We start from the raw sequence: 17,161 nt of genomic DNA on the forward strand, positions 1-17,161 counted from the left end.
GCGCCACAGCGATGCCCCGCCCTTCTCCTTCCCCTCTCCACCAATCTCCTTCGGCGCCCACGCCCCCCTCAACCAATCCCCGCCCCCAGCGGGGGCGGTGCTTGTCGCCAAGGCAACGCGGGTAGGGCGGATTGCCCGGATGTGGCTCGATCGCAAGATGGCGGTGGCCGAGTGAGCTGCGTGGGGGGGCAGTGGTAGCGTCGTGCCCGTGGTGAGGGGTGAGCAGGGCCGGGAGCCTGCGGGGAAGGGGTTTGGGGCGGGCGCCAGGAGGCAGTGGTCTTAAGCGAGTCCCGGGCTGTTGGGGTTTCCTCATGGAATTCCCTTGTGGAATCGCCTTGTGTCCCTGCAGCGTCTTCCCCCGAGGACCCCGCGATGCCGCGCTGAGCTGGGAAGAGCCTTCCCTTGCCCACAGGTAGGGAACGGGGGTGAAGCCTTCCCCGGGAGGCTCTGGACGTCCTTATCCCGTGTGTTCTTTGGGATCTTTCCCTGCTGGAGCAGGGGTGAGGCTCTTCCCCACGCTCTGGAGGGTGGAAAACCGGGAGATGTGGGGCGCTTGGAGCCTTTCTGCCGTTGCTGCAGCATGGAAATAGGGCCACCCCTCTCCACTTAACCCCCTGGCTCCATGGAAATGGGGCTTTTCCCTCCTTTCGGCTCATCGGGAAGAGTGGGATGCATTCCTCGGTTGGGTTTTCCCTGTAACCCGTTGAGTTTGGCCTCGAGGAGCCGGGGGGGGGAGGCTGCAGGGGTTCTGCGGGTGGGATCATCCATAGCAGGACATGGGGGTCCTGAGGGCAAACACAAACAGGATTTAAACCAAGGCCGAGGACTCATTTGTCCCGGATCCTGGGGGCTTCCGAGGGGAATTTTGTCAGCTCTGGTGAGGATGAGGATGGGGACTTGGGAAGAAGCTCGTCTCTGTGAGGAGGGGGGGGCGTTGGGTTGAATGGAGAAGGTTCGGATGCCCCATCCCTGGAATGCCCAAGGGCAGCTTGGAGCAAGCTGCTCTGTGGAGGCTGTCCCTGACCATGGCTTCCAATGAGCTTGGGGGTCCTTTCCGAGCCAAACCTGTCTGGCATTCCGTGGAACCTTGCAATCGATGGGAGGCTCCCATCACCTCCATTGTGGATTCCTCCTCTCACTTCCTGCACAAGGGATTCGCATCTTTTCCTCCCGGCTGCTCTGAGGACCCCAGAGCCCTTCATCACCTTGGAGAAGCTTGAATTCTCCAAAGGGAGGTGGGAGAAGAGGGCTGGGAAGAGCCAGGATCCTATGGCATGAGCCCAGCTGCTCCTCAGGGTTAACCTGCTGCCAAGCTGAAGCTCTGAAGTCCTAATTCCCGGAAGTTTCCCTTTGGGACAAGAGGATGAAAGCCACCGAGGCCCCTTTGCAGGGGTTCCTCAGGGCTTCGCATGCTTTGCATTCCAGGATTCCTGTTCCACGCAGGTAGCTCAGCGCAGGGATAATGCGGCACCAAATCCCCCCCAGCTCCTGGTGCCACCCCAGAGCCTCCTTCAGCTCCCATTCCCAGCTCCCGGAGCTCCCAGCCCTGTCCTGCTCCCCTTTGAGGCTGCCTCTCCCAAGGCTGACTTGTGCAAAGCCGGCTGGGCCAGTCCAACCAGCGGCGCCCAGGAGCCTCCTTCCAGGCTTCCAGCCCTGGGGAATGGGGGAGCTCCGAAGGGCTGAGGCGGCCATTACCAAATTAAAGGGGATGGGGGGGCTGAGTCTTTGCCTTTGGGACCTATCCCAAAGCACAGAGCCATGGAATGGGGGGGAAGGACCTTAAAGCTCCTCCGCTTCCAGCCCACAGGAATACTTCCCATGGAGCAGGTTGTTCCAGCCTTGCTATGGGCACTGCCAGGGATGGGGCATCCAAACCTTCCCCATTCATCCCAGTGTCCCACTCCCGTCTGAGGAAGGAATTTCCTCCATGTACCCCATCCAAGTATTCCCATTGGAGCTGTTCGTTCTCATCCCATCCTGTGCCCAAAGCCCCTCTCCAGGTTTCCTGCAGCCCCTTGGGCAGCAGGGCTGGGTTCTTCCAGCTCTTCCCCGCCCTTTCCCTCTCCTTCCTTCCTTGTTCCTGGTCTCTGGCCTCCCGGAGGCCACTTTGTTCCAGCTTTTGCTGCCTCATTGGTTCCCGGCTCAAATCCACTCTGTTCCCGCTCCCAGCTTTCTGTTTAACTCCCTCCCTACCTCCTGGCTGGGATTTTCCTTCCCTCCACCCATTCCTGACCCATTCCTAGGCTCCCCGTGTAACAAGGTCCTGCCAAATGGCAGTTCCGTGTTTCCCTGTGGACTCATTGGGATCTGGAGTGAGCTGGGGATGTGGGATGCGGATCCCAAACAACTTGGGATCGTATCCCAGAGCTGGGGAGGGGGCGTTGGAAAGCAGGATAGCCCTTTGGCAGTGGGGTAAAGGGCTTCCCAGCTGGAAGGAGCAGGAGGCTGTGGTGCTGGGAAGGTTCCTGTTTGCTCTGGAGCTGGGTAATGGCCGGCGCAGGAGATAAAGGAGCTGGAATGTGCCCAGCCAGGAGGGAGGAACCTGGGGGAGACGCTGGCTGCTCCTTAACCCCTTCCAGCTGCTGCAGGGCTCATCCCACTTCCAGAGCTCCATCCCACCATCCTGAGCTCATCCTACTTCCAGAGCTTCATCCCAATTCCAGAGCTCTTCCCACCATCCAGAGCTCCATCCCACTTCCGGAGCTCCATCCCACTTCCAGAGCTTCATCCCACTTCCAGAGCTCTTCCCACCATCCAGAGCTCCATCCCACTTCCAGAGCTTCATCCCACTTCCAGAGCTTCATCCCACTTCCAGAGCTCTATCCCACTTCCAGAGCTTCATCCCACTTCCAGAGCTCTTCCCACCATCCAGAGCTCCATCCCACTTCCAGAGCTCATCCCACCATCCCAAACTCAGGAATCCCATGAATCCATTGGCTGCCTATCCACACGCACAGCTCTGGGGTTAGGATTCTATATAATCATGGAATCCTTTGTGTTGGGAGGGACCTTTAGGCTCCTGCAGCTCCATCCCACAGGGACACCTTCCACTGGAGTAGGTTGCTCCAACCTGGTTTTGGGCACTGCGGGGATTTCCTGCATGGAGAAAGGGAATTGTGTCGGGAGCTGTTGAGTTTTCCACCGGGAAACCTGTAGGAAGCTGATTCAGGAGGCTAAAAATGGAAGGAAACAGCCCCAGTGCCACCCAAAGGCAGGGAAAAGGGGGACAAATCCACAGCAGGATTCCAGCATCCTGGGATGCTGGGCTGGAAAACCAGGATTTCAGGACATGGAGCTGCTTTAGGAGCAGTTTTGGGGCACTTGGCTCATGCCAGTGTCCGGGAGCTCCGACGTCCTCCCGGTTGGAATACCCAGCACACAGAGGCTGGTTCTTAACCTTGGATGTGGTGGATTCATCTGAAGCTCCTGGAACAATTCAGTTCCCCCGCTCTGGAATTTTTGATTCGGGGGGGGCGTTCCCAATGCTCATGGCTCTGGCAGGGCCGGATCCAGCCTGCGCTTCCATGGGATAAACAAGTCCCATTGTACCGGCTGCGGGTGTTTACACCAGGAAAACCAGTGCGGATCCACCCTGGGACATGGGCGCAGAGGGGCTGGAGAGGGTTCTGGAAGTCCCTGGAGCAGCTTGAGAGCTCGGAGAGGGGCTTCTCCAGGAGCCTGTGGGGAAAAGCAGCTTCCAACGGGAAGAGTTGGATGGAATAATGGGAGGGAATCCCTCCCTTTGAGGATGGAGGCTGAATGGTGAAGGCTTGGCTGAAGCCTGGAGCAAGCTGCCCTACGGAAGCCTGTGGGCTGGATCCCTGGATGACCTCAAGGTCATTCCCAAGCCAGCCCTTTCCATGACTCCATGATTTATTCTCCCCCCTTCCTGGCCAGGTCCTCGCCATGTTCACCAAGAAGAAGAAGCGTTTGGAGATCTCGGCTCCCTCCAACTTCGAGCACCGCGTCCACACCGGCTATGACCAGCACGAGCAGAAGTTCACAGGGTTGCCCCGGCAATGGCAGGGCCTCATCGAGGAGTCAGCCAAGCGCCCCAAGCCCCTGGTAGATCCCGTCTGCATCACCACCATCCAGCACACTTCCCAGAAGGTAGGAAGCTCCCTGGCTCCGGCATCGGGCCTTTTGGGGAAGGCTGCTGCTGGGGCTGCAAGGCCGAAGCGGTGGTAGGTTTTAGGCTCCTCGTCTTCTCCTCGGGTGTCATGAGCAGGTTGGTCTCCAATGGGCACATCCAACCCATTCCCTGCGCCATGCGGGACAAGGAGCAGCAGCAGGGGTGGAAGCTTCTCCTAGCAGCTGGAAAAATCCCAGTGGCCACCAGGAAAGCACGCGGCTGCCCCTTCCCATCTCATCCCCATCCCCATCCCCGTGTGTCCTCCAGCACCCTCATGTTGCTTTGTTGGCCACCAGCTCTTTCCCACCTTCACCCTTGTGAGAGGCCTTGGTGGGAGGAGGAAAAGGAGGGGGATTAGTGCAGGGGAAGGCTTCTTCCTCCTTCTCTTCCTCCTCAGTCTTTGGGGATGAGTTTGCTCCTCACCCCTCACTGCCTCTAAGATCCCTTTCCAAGAGCTGGGATCACATCCTTGGCCCCCACCTCCATCTATCTCCACCAGCACCCAGGGCAGGAGCTTTGCTGGGGTTCATCCCCACAGTGGTGGCCCCAGCGTCTCCCCTCCCGTGTCCCCTCCGTGTGACCCATGTCCCCATCCCAGCATCCCATTTTCATTCTTCATTTTTATTTTCTTCCCCCTTTTTTGTTTCCTTTGTGTCTGTCTCCGTCATTCCCGTCCCTCGTCCTCCTCCAAGACCATCGTCCGGGGCAGCAAAGCCTCCAAGGACGGCTCCTTGACCTGGCTCCTGGATGAGTTTGAGAACATGTCCGTGTCCCGTTCCAATTCCCTGCGCAGGGACAGCCCCCCCTTCCCGCCCCGCCGCCACCAGCTCCACCAGGAGAACGGCCTCTCCCAAGGCCCAGCCTCAGCTCCAGCCCAAGAAGATGCCGGGAGGAGCCGGAAGAGCCGCCCCGGGGCCGGGAATGGGGTAGAACAGGGCAAGGAGAGACCTTGGGACAAGGAGGAGCACCATGGCCAGCACCAGGCTCACCAGTGCCCCGCTCCCAAAGCCACTCCCGGCGGCCGCCCACCTCCCGACTATCCCAAAGCACCCCTGGAGAGGGACTCCAAGCAGGAGCGGGTGCTGCGGCGGGAGCGCCCCGAAGCCACTGAGAAGCGCCCCAAGTCCACCTTGGGTGCTGGTGGGAGCAGCCCCCCATCCCCCCGGGACAAGCGCCCGCTCTCTGGGCCCAGTATCCGCACTCCCAACATTCCCATCTCGGAAGGGGTGATGAAAACAGCTCAACAGACCGGGCGGGCCTTCAACACCTACCCCCGGGCTGAGACCGACCCCGGCCCGCAGGTAACGTGTCCTCCTGCCCCGAGGGGCTGCTCCTCCTCCTCAAGCCACTGCTCTTCCTCCTCTTCCTACCTTAAACCCGTTAAGAGTGGCTCTCCAGGGTGCTGGGCCTCATCTGCTTGAGTGTCTTCATTGAGGATCTACCTGGACTCTTGGTGGCAGAGGCAGGATTTGGCTTCATGGATAGGGGTTGGCTGGATGGTGGCACTCCAAAGAGTTGTGGGCAGTAGCTTCATGACCAAGTGGAGATGGGTGACGAGTGGTGGTCATCAGGGGTTGGGATTGGAAGCCAGGGCTTAGAATTGGATGGGTTTTAAGGTCCTTTCCAAGTCAAACCATCCCATGGTTCTATGGATGACACCAGGTTGGGTGGGAGCTTTGAGCTGTTAGAGGGGCAGAAGCTCTACAGAGGGATATGGATCAATGGGATGAGGGTCCCTGATAGAGATGTTTCGGTGCTGGAGTGAAGTTTTAAGCTCCTCCAGTTCCAACCCACAGGGGCACCTTCCATAGAGCTTTGGGCACTGCCAGGGATGGAGCATCCTAATCCTCTCCATCAACCCATCCCGGTGTACCACCCCTCTCAGAATGAAGAACTTCCTCCCAGTGTCTCATCCAACTCTTCCAGTTGGAGGTTTTCCTCCTTGTCACTTCCCTACCTGCCCTTGAAGGTCTTTCCCAACCTTGTTGATCTATGACCAGCATGGGCTGAAGCCACCACCCCCATCCTTGTCTCCGAAGGATCCAACCGCCTCTCCTTCTCTTCCTCCCTCCTTCCCACCCTCTTCCCCCCTGCTTGCTTTTGGGGCCAACCCTCACCCCCCCCACCTTGTGTTGGTGCTTGACACCTTCTCCATCTCCAGGCAGAGCAGCGACCGGGCCGGCCACAGGAGCTGGCCTCCAGTGGCCCTGCCAACGCCTCCCGAGCTCCAGCCCGCTCAAGGCAGGAGACGCCCCCCCATCCACACCTCACCCCCCACGCCTCTGATCCCCAACTGGCCCGGCAGCCCCCCCACCCCGGCCCTGCACCAGCTCCAGCCCCCCCAGCGGCAGGAGGACCCCAGCGGGAGCCCCAGCGTGTGTCCCACGAGCAGTTCCGGGCAGCGCTGCAGATGGTGGTGGACCCGGGGGACCCGCGCACCTACCTGGACAACTTCATCAAGATCGGGGAGGGCTCCACCGGCGTCGTCTGCATCGCCACCGTGCGCAGCTCGGGCAAGCTGGTGGCCGTCAAGAAGATGGACCTGCGCAAACAGCAGCGGCGTGAGCTGCTCTTCAATGAGGTGAGCGCCCAGGGCGGGCTCAAGCACCCAAGGGTGCCCTCGGGCACCCAGGAGCACCCAAAGGTGGCTTCAAGCACTCAAGGGTGCATTTAAGACACTCAAGAGCACCCAAGGGTTTGCATGAGTACCCAAGGCTGTGTTCACCCAAGGCTGTGAACACTCCGGGGTGGTTTTGGGGCTCCCTCTGCAGGTGGTGATCATGAGGGATTACCAGCATGAGAATGTGGTGGAGATGTACAACAGCTACCTGGTGGGCGACGAGCTCTGGGTGGTCATGGAATTCTTGGAAGGCGGCGCCTTGACCGACATCGTCACCCACACCAGGTACAGCCCCGCTTTCCTCTCCCTGCCTGCCCTTGAGGGTCTTTTCCAGGCTGCAGACCCCAGCTCTCCCTCCTCTTCCCTGCCTCGTCCCCACCACGTTGACCACAACCTTCCCTCTTCCACCCCCCGGTGCCATTGCGTGTCCTCTCCAACCTTCTCCATGCCCCAGGATGAGCGAGGAGCAGATCGCCGCCGTCTGCTTGGCCGTCTTGAAGGCCCTCTCTGTCCTGCACGCCCAAGGGGTCATCCACCGCGACATCAAGAGTGACTCCATCCTCCTGACGCACGACGGGCGGGTGAGCAGGGCCCCCCAGCACCCCAGGCTCTGGTGGTGCGCCCCCCCCAATCCTCACGTCCTCCTTCCCACCCCATGCCCAGGTGAAACTCTCGGACTTCGGGTTCTGCGCCCAAGTGAACAAGGAGGTGCCGCGCCGCAAGTCCCTGGTGGGGACGCCCTATTGGATGGCACCAGAGCTCATCTCCCGCCTCCCCTATGGACCAGAGGTGGCCTTGGGGGGCTCAGGGTGGCTTTGGGGGGGTCCTCACCCCCACGTTAACACCACTTTGACCACATCCCCCCCCACTCTACAGGTGGATATCTGGTCCTTGGGTGTAATGGTCATAGAGATGGTCGATGGGGAGCCGCCGTACTTCAATGAGCCACCCCTCAAGGCCATGAAGATGATCCGGGACAACCTGCCCCCCAAGCTTAAGAACATTCATAAGGTAAGGGGGGGACACCCCTCTAAGGGGGCTTCCCATGACCTTCTGGGGCGCTGCTGACCACTTCTGCACCTTGTCCCTAGGTTTCTCCATCCCTCAAAGGCTTCCTGGACCGGATGCTGGTGCGGGACCCAGGCCACCGCGCCACGGCCACCGAGCTGCTGAAGCACCCGTTCCTGGGCAAGGCAGGGCCCCCCTCGGCCATCGTCCCCCTCATGCGCCAGAACCGCCTGCGGTGAGGCCGCTGCCGCCACCATCCTCATCCTCACCACGCTGGGACTCTGCTTGGTGGCCCCCGGAACACACGTACTACTGAGGGAGGGGGCAAGCCCACTGTGAGCAGCCCCACCGCAGTCTTGGGGGGGCAGGGGGGGCCTCCTCAGCCTTGGGGAGCTATTTGGTGGAGGTCCCTAACTTCGTTCTCCTTCTAACCCCCACTTTTTTAGCCCCATCCGCCCATGCGGTGTCTCCAAAGTGGGGTGGGGCACCCCCAAACTCCAACCCTATGGCCACACTACTGATTCAGGGGGTCCCCTACCCCAAATGTGGGGTTGGGGTTCCCCTACCCCAAACATGGATCTTGGGGTTCCCCCACCCCAAACATGGATCTTGGGGTTCCCATAACCCCAGACCTGGTTCTTGGGGGGTTTTGGGTGGGTTTTTCCCCCCATTTTGTTTTTTAAAGCTATTTATATTGTTGTTTTGTAGCGCCGCGGTTTGGGGGGGCCCCGGGGCTGGCACATGGGGGGTCCCCCCAAGATTCCACATGTCCTTTTGGAGACAGCGCTGTGGCGAGTGCCTTCTTTAGTGGGATGGACACGCGTGTTTGGTCACGTACATGTGTTGGGTCACATGCGTGTGCAGAGCTGACAGACACGTCACCATGTGGGGTGACAGGGGGGACCCCACTTCCCACCCCCTAACTCCCAGTAAGGCAATGGGGAGGCGGGAGCTGCTGGAGCTCTTTTATTGGTTGAGGTTGGGGTGGGCAGAGGGGGGGTGGCAGTGCCACATCAGCGTGTGTCAGCACATGTTGGCCGATGTCCATTGACCCACTGGGCTTGCAGTGACCTGTTGGGGTGTCTCAGCCCACATTGCCTCAGGTTGCCTTGGCTTGGCTGAGGTTGACTCACTTTGGCTTGTCTTGACCTGCATCGGCTTGGCTTGGCCTACGTTGGCTTAGAGAGCCCGCAGTGACTTGGGTTGCCCTGTGTTGACTCGCAGTGGCTCGTGTTGACGGGAGTTGCCCTTCATCAGCTTGTATTAGTTCAGATTGAGTTGGCTTGACTTGCGTTGACTTGGCTTGACTGGCATTGACTTGGATTGACCTGGGTTGACTTGGGTTGACCTTTGTTGACTTGAGTTGACTTGGCTTCCCTTCACCACCTGGTGCTGGCCCCACGCCCGCTCCTCAATTGCACTTGCAGTAGTAGGACTTGATGGCGTTATCCCAGTTGCTGAAGGTTCCCTGTTTCACCTCCCGCAACCGCGGCACTGTGCCGGCCTCGAACACCTTGGTGTTGCCCTTCTTGCCACTGCGGGACCACACGGTCAGCTCGCAGTTGGTGCCCACCACCAGCGAGGAGATGCGCCCCGAGTAGCCCACGGGCATGTAGGGCACGTCAGAGCCGGGGTCCACCACCAGGGCTTTGCCGCCGCAGCAGTTGTCGTAGTAGACGCTGTCCTCGGTGTAGAGCAGGGCACAGACGCGGGTCCCATCAGCTGCCTGCAGGTCAGATGCGCCTGGGCACTGCCCTGCAGCCACGGTCACCAGCGCCACCAGCACCGTCACCAACAGTGCCGCCATCGCCACCGAGAGCCGGCACCGGCGCCGGCACCGCAGATATAGCCCCCGGCAAGGTCATGGCAAGGGGTGGGGCGTGGGAAGGGGCCCGGATGGAGCCTCAACACCCATGGGAATGGGCGCACGTGTGGGGCCACCCAGTGTGGGAAGGGCGCAGATGGCATGGCACCACCCCAATGTCCACCCAATCCCATGGGAAGGGCCCCGGAGGTGTGCCGCCCCCCCCCAAAGTGCACCCAGTCCCATGGGAAGGGACCAGATGTGACCACCCACACCTGCCCCTCGCCTTGGCCTTGGGGAAACTGAGGCATAGAAGGTCGGGGGGGGGGTATGTACATGAGTGAGTAATTATGTCGGGAAGGGGGTGATCAGTTAAGGGGGTGGGGGGGGACAAAGCCAAGAAGGGGGGTAATGAGCCTGGAGGGGGTAAGTAGTCAAGGGAGGGGCATAACTAGTAATTGGAAGGGCATAATGCAGCAAGGCGGGGGGGGGCAATTATCCTGGGAGGGGTAATTAGCCTGGGGAGGTAATTAACAGGCCAAAGCCTGATGGGGGGGGGGCGGGGGTGTCTCGACCCCATGCTCTGCCCCCTTATTTGCATATCAATTTGCCTATTTCCCATTGCACCCCTCCCGTATCAGCAGTCTTCTGGTAACAGGGCTGGCGCTAACCCATCCCCTCTGCGCCCACCTCACTCCTCTCATGGGTGGTCTCAATGAGTTCATTTGCATGTTAATGAGCTCATTTGCGTGTGGCCGCTTCCGGGGGCGGGGGGGGCGGAGAGGCGATTCCCTCCGAGCTCGTATGAGCAGTCCCTCCCAGCGCTCCTCGTATCAGATAGAAAGGACCCCACCAGCACCCGTCCCCCCCCATGGCACCCCCACAGAGAGAGCAGCTCCCCCACTTTTCGCACACAAAAGGTTTAATCCGGGGGTGGGGGGAGGGCACAGGTTTTTAATGTAAAAACTTGTGTTCAACACGGAGGGGGCCCGGGGGGGGTTGAGGGGGGCGGCTGGGGGGGCAGGGTTGGAGGGGTCAAAGGGCAAAAGAGGGAGGGGAAATGGGGCTGGGGGGGGATCCAGACCAGCCAGATGGGAGCCCCCGGGGGAGGGGAGAAGGGGACATGGGGGGGGGACACCCAGGGACGCCCCCGGGATCCCCCGATGGGGTTGGGGGGGCTGCGGGTCTCGTGTCATCTGTGCAGACATGTCAGTGGCGTGTGCGGGACCCCCAGAGGCCAAAGGCACCGCGTGTTGGAGGCGCACACGCGTGTTGGGGGCGCGGGCACGCGTGTCGGGGCACGCACACACGTGTGTCACGCATGGTTGGGGAGCACGGCGGTCCCACAAAGGGAAGGCCCTGGGGAGGGCCCACACGTATGAATGGCTCACACGCATGTCGGGGGGCACGCGCGTGTTCAGGGCACGCAAGAGTCCCAGGGCATGGATCCCCTGTTCGGGCCCACACACGTGTCACGGTGCCCACATGCATGTCGGGGGGCACACACGTGTTTGGGGCACACGAGTCCCAGTTGAGGCCCACACACACATGTGTCACGGTGCCCACACGCATGTTGGGCTATCTGGCGCCCAGCAGCACCCATGGGTGCAGTGGGGTCCTGGGGAGGGGGGGCTCCGGCACCCAAAGGTGCACCGAAGACACCCAAAGGGTGGGTTTAAGACCACAGGAGCACCCCGAGGGTGCCTGTGAGCATCCAAGGCTGAGTCTGAGCACCCAAAGGTACCCGGGAGCACCCAAGATTTCACTTGAGCGCCCAAGGGCAAGTTCAGGGAGCCTGGAGCACACAAAGGTCCACGGAGCACCCAAGCTGTGTTCAGGAGCTCAGGGGTGCACTTGGGCACCCGGAAGCACCCAAAGCTGGGCTGGAGAACCCAAGGGTGGGTTGGAGTGCCCAGTTCTGGGCTGGAGCACCCACGGCTGGGCTGGAGCACCCAAGAGTGGGCTGGAGCACCCAAGAGTGGGCTGGAGCACCCAAGGGTGCCCCGTTCCCCCCGCACCCTCACACGGTGCTCTCCAGCATCCAATGGGTGCTGCCGAAGCTGGGGCGCAGCGCGGGCGCCGCGTCCCCGCCCTGGTCGAGGCGCGGGAGGGAGCCGTGGCGCCGGGTCCGGTTGCGCCGCGGGAAGCTGTGGCTGCCCGAGCCCAGCGGCGGGGCCACCGCGGGCGGCTCCGGGTGCGGGTCCGGCTCCGGGCGCGGCTCCGGGTGCGGGTCCGGCTCCGGGCTCCGGGGGGCGCCGTTGGTCTGGGAGCAGGCGCTGGCGAGGACGGGCCCGCGGCGCGCGGCCGCCTTGTAGCGCGCGGTGAGGATGAGGATGAGGATGAAGAGCAGCACGGAGGCGGCGATGGCGGCGCCGATGGCGATGACGGCGGTGCCGCCCAGGAAGGGCGCGCGGGGCAGCGCGGCGCAGCCCGGCGCGGAGGCGGAGCCCGCGGCGGCGGTGCTGAAGCGGACGCAGCCCACGGGGTGAGCCAGGGCCGGGGCCGGGCCCCCTCCGCCCCGCAGCGCCGCCACGCAGAGCTCGTACTCGCGGCCCGCGGCCAGGTCCCGCAGCGTGAAGCTGCGGCGGGAGGGCGGCAGGAGCCTGCGGGGGAGAGGGCGCTGCGGGACCCGTAGGGACCCGAGGAGGGACACAGAGAGAGATGCAGGGAGACATAGAAGGACATGGAGACAGATAGAGACACATGGAGGGACATGGAGACACAGACACATACAGAGGCACGTAGAGACATCTAGAGACACAGAGAGACACATGGAAGCATATAGAGGCGCATACAGACACAGACACATAGAGGCACATAGAGACGCATGGAGACATCTAGAGGCACATAGAGATACATAAAGACACATAGAGGCACATGGAGACGTATCGAGGCACATAGAGAGAGACATATAGACCATCCATAGAGCATCCATCCGTAGAGCACACATTGAGCATCTGTAGAGCATCCACAGAGCACACATAGAGCACACATAGCATACATAGAGCATCTATTCATAGGGCACACATAGAGCATCCACAGAGCATCCATTCATAGAGCATCCATACAGCACACATGGAGCATCCATCCATAGAGCACACATAGAACATCCATACAGCATCCTTAGAGCATCCATCCATAGAGCACCCATTCATAGAGCATCCATCCATAGAACACACATAGAGCATCCATAGAGCATCCATCCATAGAGCACCCATCCATAGGGCACACATAGAGCATCCACAGACCATCCATCCATAGAACACCCATCCATAGAGCACACATAGGGCATCTGTAGAACACCCACAGAGCGCCCACAGAGCACACAAAGCCCCCCCCCACCATCACCCAGGACAAGCCAGAGCCCCCAGTGTCCCCTCAGCCCCTCCCAACCCCATCAGGAGTACCCCTTTAGGACCTCCCCAGGACTCTCCTGAGCTCCTCAGAGCCCCACAACCCTGCCCCAAGGAACCCCAAAATCCATCCAGAACCCCCCAGAACATGCTCAACCCCCCCGGCTCCCCCCAGACCCTCAGCCCCCCCCCCCAGCCCTCCTGTACCCCCCTCCCATACCTGTAGACGGGCGCCTCGTCCCCGGAGCTGTTGTACTGGATCTGGAAGACGCGGACGCCAGGCACGTGGCGCTGCGGCAGCCACCGGATCTGCGCCGACGCCGCCGTCACCTCGGCCGCCACCACGCGCCGCTCTCCCGGCGCCCGCGTCTCATTGCCCCCGGCCTGCGCCATGTCCGAGGCACCCGGTCCCACTGCAGCAGCCCCACCAGCACCATCATCACCGGCATCGCCGTGAGGCACCGGGAGTGGCAGAACTGCCACAGCCACGCGCGCAGCCGCCTCGCCGGCAGCGTTGGAGGCCACGCAGGTGAAGGCACCGTGGTCCCCGAGCGTGGCCACCCGCAGCTCCAAGGTGCCATCGTGCCCCACAGCGCGGCGAGACCCATTCTGCACCAAGCGCCCATCCGGCCCCAGCCAATGCAGCGCCGGCGGCGGGTCCCCCCCGGCAGCGCACGCCAGCGTCAGTGGCTGCCCCTCGATGACAGCAGGCGGATGCGCGGCCGCCGCGGCGATGGCAGGCGCACTGCATGTCAGCTCCTCCTCGGGCACTGCCCACAGCAGGCGCCCGGCCAGCGGTGCCGGCGAGGCGCAGCTCTCCAGGCGGTCTGGTTGCGCCAAGCGGCGCAGCCAAAGCAGCTCACAGTTGCAATGGAGCGGGTTCCCCCCTGCTGCCAATGTGGGGCCTGGCGGCCCTGGTACCGGCGGCAGCGCGCGGAGCCGGTTGGCGGTGAGGTCCAGGCGCGCCAAGCGTGGCAGCCGGGCCACAGTGCCGGCAGGGATGCGCTCCAGGAGATTGTGGTCCAGCGTGAGCGTGGCCAAGCTGGCCATGGAGGCCACGGCGTCCCAGGGCAGCGCCGGGAGGTTGTTGTGGGACAGGTCCAGGTCCTCCACGGTGGCGGCGAAGGCGGCGAAGGCAGCCGGCTCGATCGCAGCCAGTTGGTTGTTGGCCAGGATGAGGTGGCGCAGGTTGGCCAGGCCGCGGAGCTGTGCGCCGCTCAGCGCCGGCAGCCGGTTGCCGTCGAGGTGCAGGGCACGGAGGGCGCGGAGGTCGGCAAAGGCGCCAGGCGCCAGGCGGCGGAGGCCATTGCGGGACAGCGTCAGGTGCACGAGGCTGCTCATGTTGGCGAAGTCGGAGCGGCCGACGGCACCGATGAAGTTGTCGGCCAAGCGCAGCTCCACGGCGCCGCGGTCCAGCAGCGGCGGCACTGCCAGCAGCCCCGTGCGGGCGCACAGCAGTGTGGGGCTTGGTGCCGCCGCAGGGCACAGGCAGCGGGGGGGGCAGCGCGGTGGCCCCCCCGCCACTGCCCCCAGCACCACCAGCGGCACCAGCAGCTTCGCCATCCTGCGCCCCGCGGCGCCTGCAGGGAGAGCGGGATGGGGAGCGGGGTCAGGTGTGGGGTGGAGGGGGGGCAGGATGGGGCTCATTGGGCACAGGAGGGGCACAATGGGGCAGGATGGTGCTTGTGGGACGCAGGGGGGTGATGGTCAGGATGGAGCTCATGGGGCACAGGGGGGCAATGGCACAGGATGGGGCTCATGAGGCCCAATGGGGCAGCATGGGGCTCATGGGGCACAATGGGGCAGGATTAGGCTCATGGGGCACAGGAGGGGCAATGGGGCAGGATGGGGCTCGTGGGGTGCAGGGGGGGCAATGGGGCAGGATGGGTCTCATGGGGCGCAGGAGGGGTGATGGGGCCGAGCATCCCCATCCGCTCCTGTGTGATCCCGGGTGCCCCTGGGAGCTCCCACACCCAGGGGACCCCATGTGTTCCATGTTATCCCATGCATCCCAGGACGTCCTGGGAGATCCCATGTAATCCCACATGATCCCATGTGATCCCATGTCCCCGTATGTCCCATGGGATTGCATGTGTCCCCCTGTGACCTCTCACCTCCTCTCAAGGCTCCATCCTGGTCCCTTCTGGGCGTTGCCGCGGGGCCTGTGGGAGTAGATGGCCCAGTACAGACCAATACAGACCAGTATGGAGCAGTATGGACCCACCAGTACAGACCAGTGAAGACCAGTATGGTCCAGCATGGAGCAGTATGGACTAGTACAGACCCACCAGTACAGACCAGTATGGACCCACCAGTACACACCAGTACAGACTAATATGGACCCACCAGTACACACCAGTACAGACTAATATGGACCCACCAGTACACACCAGTACAGACTAATATGGACCCACCAGTACACACCAGAACGGACTAGTATGGACCCACCAGTACAGAGCAGTATGGACCAATATGGACCCACCAGTACAGACCAAAATGGACCAGTCCAGCCCAATATGGCTCCATGCACCTCAGTACAGCTCAGTCCAGCCCAGTACAACCCAGTCCAGCCCAGTATCACCTAGTAATACTCTTCATGGCACATTACATTCTAACAAGGCCCAGCACAGCCTAGTACAGCCCAGTGCAGCCCAGTATGGCCCCGTACAGCCCAGCACGGAGGGGTACAGTCCGGTAAGGGAGTGCATGGCTCAGTAAGGCCCGGTACAGCCCCAGTACGAGAGTACACAGCCCAGTATGGCCCAGTATGAAAGCACATGGCCCAGTACAGCCCATTATGGCCCAGTACAGCCCAGTACAGCCCATTATGGCCCAGCGCAGCCCAGTACAGCCCATTATGGCCCAGCGCAGCCCAGTACAGCCCAGTGCAGCTCAGTGCAGCCCATTATGGCCCAGTACAGCCCAGTACAGTCCAGTACAGCCCAGTGCAGCCCAGTACAGCCCATTATGACCCAGCGCAGCCCCATTTCCACCTCCCCGTACCTGGGGCTCAGCCCACGGACGTTCCCATCGCGGCTCCGGGGTGGGGGAGGAACGGGCCCGGTTCAGGCCCCGCCCCGCGGGGGGACCATGGCCGGGATGGGGGGAACCCGGATACCGGGATCGGGGTGGGGGAACAGGGATGCAGGGATGGGGGGCACCGGGATACCGGGGTAAGGCCGGGGGGGGGGGGCACCGGGATATCGGGATTGGGATAGAGGGGAACCGGAATACAGGGATCGGGATGGGGATGGAGAGGGGGGCACCGGGATACAGGGATGGGGATGCTGGGGTGGGGGCCAGCGGGGGTTACCGGAGCGTACCGGGATGCAGGGATGGGGACCGGGATGCTGAGGGGGGCACCGGGATGCCGGCACTGGGATGCCGGGGGGATACCGGGGGTCGGGATCGTGGCGGGGGATGCCGGGATCGGGGCACCGGGATGCAGGGATGGGCACCGGGATGCGGGGCTGGGGGGGGGGGGGGTGGGGAGGGGGTACCGGGATCGGGTGCTGGGGGGCGGGGGGCACCGGGTGTTACCGGGGGGTCCCCGCGGCTCCCGGTGCAGCCCCGCGCCCGCCGATCCAGGCCGCCGCCGCCGCCGCTGCTGGAGCCGCAGAAGCCGCCGGGGCGGGGCCGGGAGGCGGAGCCGCGGACGCGGCGGGGCCCGGAGCTACCGGTACCTCGGGCCGATAGCGGGGCGGGGGCCCGCCGGGGACCATGGGGGACAATGGCATGAACTGGGGGCACTGGGGGATACTGGGGGCCTGGGCTAGAGTGTACTGGAGGACCCTGGGAATCACTGGGGACATGGACTGGGAGCACTGTGGACCCTGGGGATACTGGGGTCATGGACTGGGGACACTGGAGTTCACTGTGGGACACTGGGGCTGCACTGGGAGCCACTGAGCCACTGCAGTTACACTGGGGACACTGGGGGACCTGGACTGGGAACGCAGGGGCTGCACTGGGGCTGTACTGGGGACACTGGGGCTGTACTGGGGACACTGAGGCTGTACTGGGGACACTGGGGCTATACTGGGGACACTGGATCCGCATTGGGGCTATACTGGAGAGCCTGCAGACGCATTGGGGTTATGCTGGGGACACTGGTGCTACAGTGGGGACACTGGGGCCGCAAAGGGCCTATACTAGCGGCACTGGGGCTATACTGGGTTATACTGGGGACACTGGGTTATAGTGGGGACACTGGGGGTATACTGGGGACGCTGGGGCTCTACCTG

The 17,161-nt window shown here is 62.6% G+C and overlaps 3 protein-coding genes across 5 annotated transcripts; 1 reads left to right on the forward strand and 2 right to left on the reverse strand.

Annotated features, from left to right (window-relative positions):
- Positions 1-298: 298 nt before the first annotated feature.
- On the forward strand, positions 299-8,543 carry PAK4 (p21 (RAC1) activated kinase 4). Of its 2 annotated transcripts, none has more exons than XM_062638388.1 (9): positions 299-412; positions 3,898-4,110; positions 4,825-5,433; positions 6,294-6,713; positions 6,904-7,037; positions 7,207-7,333; positions 7,416-7,541; positions 7,629-7,763; positions 7,844-8,543. In XM_062638388.1, the coding sequence occupies exons 2-9, from the start codon at positions 3,907-3,909 to the stop codon at positions 7,997-7,999; spliced, it is 1,911 nt and encodes a 636-aa protein (XP_062494372.1). In that variant the 5' UTR covers positions 299-412; positions 3,898-3,906; the 3' UTR covers positions 8,000-8,543. The 2 variants fall into 2 exon arrangements, with proteins under 2 accessions (XP_062494372.1, XP_062494371.1); XM_062638387.1 differs by lacking the exon at positions 299-412 and adding an exon at positions 3,582-3,680.
- A 584-nt stretch (positions 8,544-9,127) lies between these two features.
- Positions 9,128-9,567, reverse strand: SYCN (syncollin). Its single transcript, XM_062638394.1, has one exon. It carries the CDS (start codon positions 9,565-9,567, stop codon positions 9,172-9,174), a length of 396 nt encoding a protein of 131 aa, XP_062494378.1. The 3' UTR covers positions 9,128-9,171.
- A 1,999-nt stretch (positions 9,568-11,566) lies between these two features.
- On the reverse strand, positions 11,567-16,107 carry LRFN1 (leucine rich repeat and fibronectin type III domain containing 1). Of its 2 annotated transcripts, none has more exons than XM_062638393.1 (4): positions 15,921-16,107; positions 15,032-15,079; positions 13,138-14,497; positions 11,567-12,167 (listed from the first exon to the last, which is right to left on the reverse strand). In XM_062638393.1, the coding sequence occupies exons 3-4, from the start codon at positions 14,478-14,480 to the stop codon at positions 11,585-11,587; spliced, it is 1,926 nt and encodes a 641-aa protein (XP_062494377.1). In that variant the 5' UTR covers positions 14,481-14,497; positions 15,032-15,079; positions 15,921-16,107; the 3' UTR covers positions 11,567-11,584. The 2 variants fall into 2 exon arrangements, with proteins under 2 accessions (XP_062494377.1, XP_062494376.1); XM_062638392.1 differs by lacking the exon at positions 15,921-16,107 and adding an exon at positions 15,410-15,594.
- Between the last annotated feature and the right edge of the window lie 1,054 nt (positions 16,108-17,161).

Source organism: Pezoporus occidentalis, unplaced genomic scaffold (genome assembly GCF_034315485.1).
Source record: "Pezoporus occidentalis ecotype Australia unplaced genomic scaffold, CSIRO_AGI_Poc_V1 ctg565, whole genome shotgun sequence".
NCBI classification, from domain to species: Eukaryota; Metazoa; Chordata; class Aves; order Psittaciformes; family Psittacidae; genus Pezoporus; species Pezoporus occidentalis.

Excerpts from the sequence above, each read along its gene's own strand:
- PAK4 (XM_062638388.1), top strand. The coding sequence starts at position 3,907 with ATGTTCACCAAGAAGAAGAAGCGTTTGGAGATCTCGGCTCCCTCCAAC. Across the intron at positions 6,714-6,903 it reads GTGAGCTGCTCTTCAATGAG|GTGGTGATCATGAGGGATTA; the intron begins GTGAGCGCCCAG and ends CTCCCTCTGCAG. Across the intron at positions 7,334-7,415 it reads TCCTGACGCACGACGGGCGG|GTGAAACTCTCGGACTTCGG; the intron begins GTGAGCAGGGCC and ends CCCCATGCCCAG.
- SYCN (XM_062638394.1), bottom strand. The coding sequence starts at position 9,567 with ATGGCGGCACTGTTGGTGACGGTGCTGGTGGCGCTGGTGACCGTGGCT.
- LRFN1 (XM_062638392.1), bottom strand. The coding sequence starts at position 15,443 with ATGGAGCCATATTGGGCTGGACTGGTCCATTTTG. Across the intron at positions 14,498-15,031 it reads GGATGGAGCCTTGAGAGGAG|GCGCCGCGGGGCGCAGGATG; the intron begins GTGAGAGGTCAC and ends CTCTCCCTGCAG. Across the intron at positions 12,168-13,137 it reads GACGAGGCGCCCGTCTACAG|GCTCCTGCCGCCCTCCCGCC; the intron begins GTATGGGAGGGG and ends TCTCCCCCGCAG.